The sequence below is a fragment of the Parambassis ranga genome, chromosome 19 (assembly GCF_900634625.1).
Source record: "Parambassis ranga chromosome 19, fParRan2.1, whole genome shotgun sequence".
Taxonomy (NCBI): Eukaryota; Metazoa; Chordata; class Actinopteri; family Ambassidae; genus Parambassis; species Parambassis ranga.
Genome location: NC_041039.1, coordinates 23303322 through 23312856, shown reverse-complemented (window position 1 = coordinate 23312856; position 9535 = coordinate 23303322). Strand labels below are relative to the sequence as shown.

The following is a 9535-nucleotide window of genomic DNA, read 5'->3' as shown; positions in this document are numbered from 1 at the left end:
GCTAATCTGCTTCCGGTCAGAGTTTCAAAATAAAACTGGGATCACAACTTTTTTTTTTATTAAGTTTTATAAATATACAAATAACTCATGAGTTTTACGTAATTAACGTAAACATAATATTAATATAATATAATATAATATAATATAATATAATATATATAATATAATAATATAAAAGTGGTCTGTTTAACTTTCATTCTTTTACGTGGACATCATTCTAAACTAACTTCTAAAATAACTTATAATGATTTGAATATCTTTTATTGTTCTAACCAGACTTCTCCTGGAAGTGTTTGTGGGAATAAACAGCCTGTTTGGGATTTTTGTAAGCTGGTTTATTGAATAAATATTTAATTTAAATATGAATTAGGCTTACAGTGACTTAAGCTCAATGTCAACAACCTGCATAAAGATACTATTTTATATGTTTCTATTTCTTCATCCTTATATTTAAGTCCGATAATTCCTTTCAAGCAGCTATCGTGTTGTCTTTTACTCTGAAGGTACAGCCACCTGTTTCCGGTTCCATGCAGAACAGTCAGGGATGTTTGGGAGACACAACGAGAGCTGTAACCCCTGACTGTGTGTGTCCACAGCATTCACCTCACGGGCGGTGTTAGAGCTGTGTGTGTGTGTGTGTGTGTGTAGTTATGAAAAGCAACATTTAAAAGAATGTTAAATATTTAAATATTCTGAGAGGAACACGAGTTATGAGCCACACGCAAACAAACGCCTGCCTTATGGCACTCTTCTCACACACACACGGCGCAGTCTGTTTGTAGATCTGCGCAGTGAGCGTCTCCACCAATCAGCGTTCAGAGTTGAGGAGCGGCCTCCCGTCGCAACGTGATTACGTAATACACCCCTGAAACCTGTGGGAATAAACAAATTTATTGTAACGGTGTCAGTTATTGCTCCACAGACAGGAAGTGACGAAAGCTACAACTTTTAGTTATTATTTTAAATGAGACAGGAGCCAAAAGGCCTCATTAACCCCATATCTGCAGCTGAATATTAAAGAACTGAGCGCACACACACAGTTGATCTTATTTATTATATTTTCATGTTAAGTGTCTGCAGCAGGAACCCACCCCCCCCCCCCAAAAAAAAGACTTTTCACCGTGACAAACGAACGTTTATTCTTTATATACCATAGTCTTCAGTTCAGCTCTTTAAGTATGCTTTAAAATAAATATCATAAAACAACTTTTTACAATAAACCTGAGACTCAAATCAAAGAAAGGCGTCCGACTGACAGAGATGCACGCTGCAGGTGTTTTTTTGTGACCACCGCCAGAGATTAGACATTAATAATTTTGTTTTCTGCATCTATGTCTTCTTCTTCTTCTGCACTGCTTTAAATGGGCATTTTGGGGGAGCTTTGCACAGAAGTTGCAGTAAAAGCCACATTTCCACTGCAGGAACCTTTTCTGAAGAGGTTTTTGTTTTACTGCAGGACATGTGGCCTTTTGTGGTTTCATTGTGTAATAAATAAAATCTTGATTATTTTTCGTTTTTTTAGTCTCTTTATTCTGCTGTCGTTCAACCAATCAGCATCAATCGTGGCCTGTACATAAATCACAGCAGGTACTTCTTTCCTGTCTGTAAGGAGCGTTTCATGCGGGAACTCCTGGGCTGCCTCATGTCACCTCATGGATGAGTTCCTGCAGTTGGAACACAGCTGAAGAGCTCCTTCAGAGGAAGCTCCAGCATTCAGAACACACGGTTTCTGCAGTGGAAAAACACCTCAACACGTGCATGTGTTTCCATTTCTGCAGATTAGATTCTGCTGAAACTTTTTTTGACAAAAACAGAAAACCTGCTGGAGTAGTTTTTTAAAACATGTGTTTAAATACCAGGTCAATCAAACCCATTGAGGTTGAATACTGTGAATTTATGGCATCAACATGTCACAGGAACAACTCTTTGTTTTCTCAGTCCACGCTCGTCCTCTGCAGCCGGGGATTTGTTGACATTAAGAAAAATATCGCCTGGTGTATCCGTTAAAATGTCCGTACAAATGATGATTTATACAGTAAAATCTGCCACAGTTTCAGAATTCATCAATCTCACATCCTGAGATCAAACAAAAAAGAATCAATAATCAGTCATAAGTTGCCTCCTCTATAATAGAACAGGAAACAGGAAAGTTCAGTTCGTCCTCAGTCCAACACCAGCTGAGAAAGAAGACATCATGGCCAGCAGAGTCCAGGCCAGGAGGTCAGGCATCAGGGTCAGGTGGTTCTGAGGGGTCCTGGAAGGGGGACGGAAAGTGTCCTGATGGGGCCTTTTTCTTTTTTTTTTTTGTTATGGGACCGAGTTCAGTGAGATGGGTCAAGTTTTGGGAACAAGAGGTCTGAGCAAGAAGGGAAGGGGGGACAGAGACAGCTATAAACTGAGGGAGGCTAGGCTAAGCTAACAGGGTGACACGATCATTTAAAGGGGCGGTGCACCAATTTTATACATCAAACTCATGTCTCATCCTCAATCGACCAAAACAGATTAATTAATCATTATTATTATTACTGACTTTTTTTCTATTGAACAATCCTGGTGGTGTCATAGTGATGTCATCAAGGTGTTATCGCCGGTTTCTTCCAGGAAAAAAACTTTTTTTTAAACATTAAATGTGAAATTCTGGGCTGGACTTTTCACAGTGAAAGCAAAAATAAAACAATAAAATAAATAAAAAAACACTGACATTGTGAAGGGGGCTTTTTAAAGTTCTGTGGCACATGTGAGTATGTGTAACCATTTAAGTTACAAAGACTCAGTGCATCATGGGAAATGCAGGTGTGCCATCATCTTTGACTCCAAATCTAACTCCCTTTTAATCTCTCTTAGAAAAATTTTCAACACTTTAATTTATTATTATTTTTCTAGTGTTTTTACTTTAAATGATTTAGTTTTATTTTTTTATTCTTCAAGAAAATCAGATTTCAAAACGTCGTTTCAGATGAGATGTGAGACTCCTCTCTGCCTGCAGAGGCCACAGGCTCAGGCCTGGTCTCAGTAATAATTAAAATAATATCACAGCTGTGAACATGATTTAGATTTGAGAAATGTTCATTAAAGTGTTTTTTGGAGACCATTTAAGTTGTCAAAATAAGAGAAGAGCTTCATCGATGAAAAGATCACCGAAGCCTGATTTTTTTTTTTTCAGGAAGTTATTTTCAGATTTTAAACCTCCTGCTGTCTGAGGCCTGGGTGTACATCACATGATTTCAGTGTGGGTGGGTGGGGGCTCCAGTGTCTTGTCTTGCTGTGTTTGGGGGGGGGGGGCTGAATAGAGGTGGAGTCACTGCTCCGAGCCCCTCTCAGGCCTGCGGGGGCGACGGCACTCCGGCCGGGTCGTGCAGCTTCCTGACGTGCTTCTTCAGGTCAAAGTTCCTGCAGAAGCCCTTCCCACAGGTGGGGCAGGTGAAGGGCTTCTTGTCGTTGTGCGTGTGCATGTGGAAGGTGAGGTTGTACACCTGGTGGAACGCCTTGCTGCAGATGGTGCACTTGAACTGCTTCTCCCCGCTGTGTGTCAGCTTGTGGTTCTTGTAGTTCCCTACAGGGAGGACAAGATGGTGGAGTCAGGGCGGGAAACGAAGACAGTTACAGGACAGGGAAGCTTCTCTGACTCAGCAGCACAGTGATTACTTTCCTATTTGATTCAGTTTTCTCCCATAAATGACAAAACATGTATGAGTAATTCATTTTAAATGCATTAACGTGGAGAAGAGAGGAGAATATTCCAATTTAACCTCAAGAATAAACACAGAATTATCAACTATTTTGATAGCACAAACTCTGGATTACACGTGCAGAGGTGTCCTTGATAAAGAGAGATTTAATCTGCAGCAATGATCAAGGAATAGATGATCAGTTAAATCCTGAAGTATCTGATCACATGAAGAATGAATGGAAGAAGAGCTGGTGTTTCCTGCGTGGATGCTGGAAGTCAGACATCCCTCCAACCATCAGCAGAGCTCACAAACATGCCGTCATGGCTGCACTGATAATGAGAGCAGCTCAGAGTGAGCAGGTGTTTAGGATGATAATAGTTCTATTTAGCCTAAAACGTAGATTAGAGCAGGGAGCGATACACTATTATCACCAGGTCTTTTAATTTAGAGTCAGTGTGCTTCCTGATTTTAAAGATGCTTTTTCCTCTTCTTCTTCTGTGGTGTTTTATAAGCGTCATACTGCAGCGTTTGTTCTCTGTCTCGTCACTTGAATCATGATTCTTTGTGACTTCTGACAGCTGGTTGCTGGTGTTCCGCCTGATGTCTGCATGAAGGTTATCACCCGGTTTGTTCACATTATTCTGTCCACCCCACCTACACTGTGGTGCCGATCACACTGTGTGTGTGTGAGGATTTACATGAACACACACTTAACTGGCTTTAGATTATTCAGATAAAATTTGATGTAAATCATGTCATTCAGTAGAGATTGATGGGGGACGTTAGCTGCGCTTTGTTTGAGCTACATTTATTCCACAGAAGAAGAAGAAGAAGGAGTGAAGAAGAAGAGTGGGTGTAATCGGGTTCTTCACCTTTCTGGTGAAATCCTTTCCCACAGAACTCGCAGACGAACGGTTTGTAGCCGGCGTGGATGCGCGTGTGTGTGTTGAGGGTGGAGCTCCGGTTGAAGGCTTTCCCGCACTGGTTACACTTGTGAGGTTTTTCCTATTAAAAAAGATAAAAAAAGGGAGACAACAATTCACATCATCAGAGCGGGAAGAATATTTCAGAGAGAAGAGCTGAGAGCTGACACAGGTGAGACACTCTGTGTTGACAGCAGTGACACAGAGACGCCACAGGAGGAGCTCAGTCCCAACAAACAGGCTGAGCTGACACACACACACACACACACACACACACACACACACACACACACACCATCATAGATTCAAGGTTTCTTAATATTTACTCAAAGGGTTGTCATTAGAGTTTAAGAGACCTTTGAGTCTAAATGTTTTAACAGAATTCAAATTTCAGCGGCTGAATAAAATGTCATATCTAATTAAAAGGAAAATAACAGTTTGACTGAATTTATTATTATTATTAATTCTCATCACTCAGAGGACAGAAATAAAATCACATAAATAAATGATCAAATATTGCTAAATGTGATTCTTGAATTGAACCGCTGCTGTTTAAAAATTATTATTATTGTATTTTTATAAATAAACCTCCAGGAAACAAATTTAAAGTTTGTGTGTTTACATTTGTTTTGTGGATCACTGACTGTTATCAACCTGAATAAGTGAATATTTTACAAACAAACACATGACTATGATGAAGGCAACAAGCAGCTCTTTAGTTCACAGAATGGACCCCGGTGCCGGCAGCGGTCCGTGTGTCCGTCCTACCTGAGTGTGGATGATCTTGTGCCGGCACAGCGTGCTCGCCTGGCGGAACCCTTTCCCGCAAACTTTGCACACGAACGGTCGTGCGCCGGTGTGCACAGGCATGTGGCGAGTGAGGTTGTAGTGCGCGTTAAAGACCTGGAAAACACATAATGAGAATAATGATAATAATGATAACAGTAATAATAATAAAATGGAAAGCTGATAATCTCACTCCCATTCAGCGGCGTGTTTGGCTCCCTTTAATTATCAGATTGAGTCCAATTAAAGGTATAATCTGTCGGGGGTCATTTAATGAGCTCTGAATAAAATGAATGGCTCCATTATAACAAGATAATCTACACTGAAAGACGCACAACAAAAATGTCAAGCACACGTTTTAAAGCACCATTAGTCTGAATTTCTAATTCTAATTTCTAATTTATAGAAATTAAAAACATTCATTTCAAATGATGTTTACTGTTGTTTATTGTGAGAGAGATATAAATGTGCACACTCTCTGTGAAATGATTACACAAATAATACAGTAATAATATAAACATATCCTGAGAGGTGAAAGCAACGTTTGATTTTGAACGAGAAACATTTTCTGTCATTTAAATTCTTCTTCTTCCATTTATTGTTTTTTAGTTTATTCTATTGCACATTTTTTTTCACTTTGGTCAACATGGTTGTTTTTGAAGTGCGTTATAAATAAAAGTTGCAGTTCATCTTCTTCTTATTATTATTATTATTTATCCCTGTTTGTTTTCACGCTGTTAATAAAATATATAGTTTTTTTTAAATTGAATTGTCTTTTTGTGATTTAATATTTTAATCAAATATTTGCTTTTCTCTTTTTTAAAAAATTACAAATTTGTAATCATACATGTGATTCTCTGTTTGTGGAGTTCTTTTTTGCTGTAAAAGTTAAATGAACTCACCTTCCCGCAGACCTCGCAGGTGAACACTTTGGGTTTGCTGCCGGGACAGGAGCCGCTGAGCCGGGCGGCCGCCGCTGCAGCCGCCGCCGCGGAGCCCTTGAAGATCTTGTCGGTGAGGATGTGGTCCCGCTCCTTCATGTAGTGCTGGATCTGGCTCTGAGACAGCTCCTTGAAGGCCTGCACGCCGGGCACCGGGTACCGCTCGCCGGCCTGCTGCAGGCCCGGCTTGCTCTTCTCCGCCATGAAGGCTTTGTGCCGGGCGGTGAGCAGGTAGGAGGCCATCGGGTGCAGGTTGACCAGGCCGGCAGGCGGGGGACACGCGCCGCTGTCCCCGCCGCAGTTCAGGTAGCACACGGTGCCCATGGTGGGGAAGGAGGACTGGTTCACCACCCGCGGTCTGAAGAGTTTGTACTGGCCTGCGGTCTGGCCCGCATTGGAGTCCTCCTGCTGGTTTTTATAGTTCAAGCCAAAGCCCAAAAAGTCTGCAGGAGCCGGGACAGCAGACGCGTCTAAGTGGCCCGGATCCAGCCCGGTGATGCTGAGCCGGTGGCCCGGCTCGTACCCGATCGGCACCAGAGGGATCATGCAATGCAGCGAGGACGGACAAACATCAGGTTTCCCCACGGGAGCGGACTGGAACCAGCTGGGGAGCGGTATCGACTTGGGCTCGGGTGTCCTGGCCATAATCCGGTCGATGGAGAAAGCGAGAGGCTTGCTGCTGCTGCCGCCGGAGGTGATCATGTCTGAGCCCGCGGGCTGGCTCCCAGAAGCCGTGGGGGAGCCGAGGATCCCCGCTGGGCGGCGGAGAGGACCGTCCATCACCTCCGCATCAACCGCGCCGCGACAACAACAACAACTACAAGCTGCTGAAGAGAACCCGGGGGTCGGTGCTGCTCCTCACCGGCCCGCAGGAAAGGGCATCATCTGCCGGGGAACCCCACCTCCAAATCACCGGCCCCGTTTCCCTGCTTATTGACGACAATCAGGGCGACCGCGGCTCGCTCGATAACAGCGTGCGGAGAGCCGAGACCTGGTCGATCGTTACCGTCCAGGAAGAGGAGCGGAAAAGTAGATAATTTGCTCAATTCTTCTCCGTCGATTCTCCGCTGGAAGAGGAGGAGGAGAGGAGGAGGAGGTTGTTCTTTACTTGGCAGGACTCTTGCTCAACTGGAAGGTACTTGGTAAATCCCAGGTCCCCTTGTGGCTTTGCGTGACATCATTTTTTTAATCGCAATACGCCAGACGCGCAGCGGCCGCGGGGTCAGGAGCTGTCAGAGTTTTAGATCAGATTTGGACGCTCCCAAACCCAGCCCTGTTACGCACGGTTCAGAGAAGGCGCTGAGCTGCCATGTGGGGGAACTTAAACCACAAAAACGGATCGAGATAAAACTGCAAATGGATTTCAAGCCATGGATGTCAGCCTGCTCTTTGAGGCACAGACGTTTTTACGCACCAGCAATTTTTTTTAGGCCAGAACGCGTCCGCGGCAGAAAATATTCTTCTGAAGAGACTCAGACTGAGCTCAGGAGAAAACTCTGCGCGCTCCGCTCTCATCAGGTCCCGCTTTGTTTTCCTGCCACACACATGCAAAAGAAACCTTTTCACACAACGAGCTGAGATTCCAGCGCAGCTCCGCGTCCACCCTGCGTGATGGAGGCGCGCAGTGACTGAGCTCAGTTCAACCTTCGAGTGTTTGAACAAAAGAAGTAAAAGTGAGGGCTGAGGGCCCGAGCCGCGGCTCCCACACCGCGGAGTGACGGACACACGCTCACGCGTTGTGTCTGCGGTGGGACCCCGCTCCAGGCCTCACCACTGCTGGAATGTCTCAGGGGTCGCACAGGCTCAGCAACTAAACACCCACTCTCCTTAAACCCCACCGTCACAGCGAGGCCGCTTTATTATTAAGTGTCATTACACGCAGCGTGGAACAGTCACAGTGAGGCCGCAGCTCTGCGCGGCACCGACACAGTGTCTATTTTTTTTATCTTTATCTCCATGTTTGGGTTCGTTTTATTTATTTACAATTTCTCTGAAGAAGGCCACGAAATAGTTGTTTAATAAAAACATTCAATAAGATGGAGGAAAATCATTGATACAACATTATTTTATTATTACATACATACAATTTTTTTAAACTCTCTCTTTATCCTCTTTATAAATATTATTTTAATTAAGTTAGATTATTTTGTATTTGATAAGCTTATTATTATTATTATTATTATTATTATTATTATTATTATTATTATTATTATTATTATTATTATTATTATTATTATTATTATTAATAATACGCTTATCAAATATAATATATAAAAAATATAATATATTATTATTATTATATTATTATTATTAATAATAATAATATAACATGGAGCATGTGTTTTTTACAGATATATTTTGCAGCTGGTATTTGGTGGTTTTAACCCGTGCTGTTTTTTTAATATTGAACTGATCATGAATGAAAATTAATACAAAATAAATTAAAATACCATTTTGTCGTGCAAAAAAAATACAATTATTACAATACAATCATTTAAAAAAATGACACTATACTTTATCAGTATAATTATCAGCATAATAAAAGAACACAAAATATGAATTTGGTCTATATTTAATCCGTATTAATCCGTGATTAAATGTTAGTATGATGCAGTTTATTATTCAGTGCTAAAGGAATTCACTGAGAATGTGTAAGGAATAAAACTGAAGATGTAAAAATCCAACAAATTACAGAAGAGGGTTTAAAATGCTTGTTGCAAATAAAAAGAAAAGAATCTGTGGCCTATAGATTTAACATTAAAATGGCTTTTTAAAATGTTCAAAGAGAACTCAGCTACACCAGAACACAAAGTGTGTGTGAATATTTTCACGAATAAAGACGTGAAAATAGAAGCACGCCTCTGTGTGTGTGTCTGTGTGCGTGTTTTTTCATGTATGTTACATGGATCAGTGCAGCGCAGGCTTCCTGCTGGACTACAGCTGGCCTCCAGTGTCTCTGCAGTACAAACATCCATCTTTATGTGCAGTTGAAATATATTTCAGTCATCTGTTTTAGAGCGATGGAGTTCATTCAGATATTTTTACACACAGTATGACTGGAATGATGGTTTCAGCGGTCCGGTTAGTGTTTATAGATTATTTAACATCTTAAAGCCAGTTTGGTTCATCTCGACCTCACATCCAAATGTCAAACGAAGGGCTGAAAAGTGCAGTTCCTGCAGAGTCCACATGGGGGGGGGGTTGTGGAAAATGT

The 9535-nt window shown here is 41.9% G+C and overlaps 1 protein-coding gene across 1 annotated transcript; it reads right to left on the bottom strand.

The window, feature by feature from the left end:
- Positions 1 to 3215: 3215 nt before the first annotated feature.
- fezf1 (FEZ family zinc finger 1) lies at positions 3216 to 7277 on the bottom strand. Its single transcript, XM_028431520.1, has 4 exons — positions 6283 to 7277; positions 5363 to 5497; positions 4544 to 4676; positions 3216 to 3553 (listed from the first exon to the last, which is right to left on the bottom strand). The coding sequence occupies exons 1-4, from the start codon at positions 7099 to 7101 to the stop codon at positions 3318 to 3320; spliced, it is 1323 nt and encodes a 440-aa protein (XP_028287321.1). The 5' UTR covers positions 7102 to 7277; the 3' UTR covers positions 3216 to 3317.
- Positions 7278 to 9535: the final 2258 nt, after the last annotated feature.

Coding starts and splice junctions, on each gene's coding strand:
- fezf1 (XM_028431520.1), bottom strand. CDS start 7,101: ATGGACGGTCCTCTCCGCCGCCCAGCGGGGATCCTCGGCTCCCCCACG. Junction 5,498..6,282: donor CCTGCGAGGTCTGCGGGAAG/GTGAGTTCATTT, acceptor TGTGTTTTCCAG/GTCTTTAACGCGCACTACAA. Junction 3,554..4,543: donor GAAAGGATTTCACCAGAAAG/GTGAAGAACCCG, acceptor TCCTCCCTGTAG/GGAACTACAAGAACCACAAG.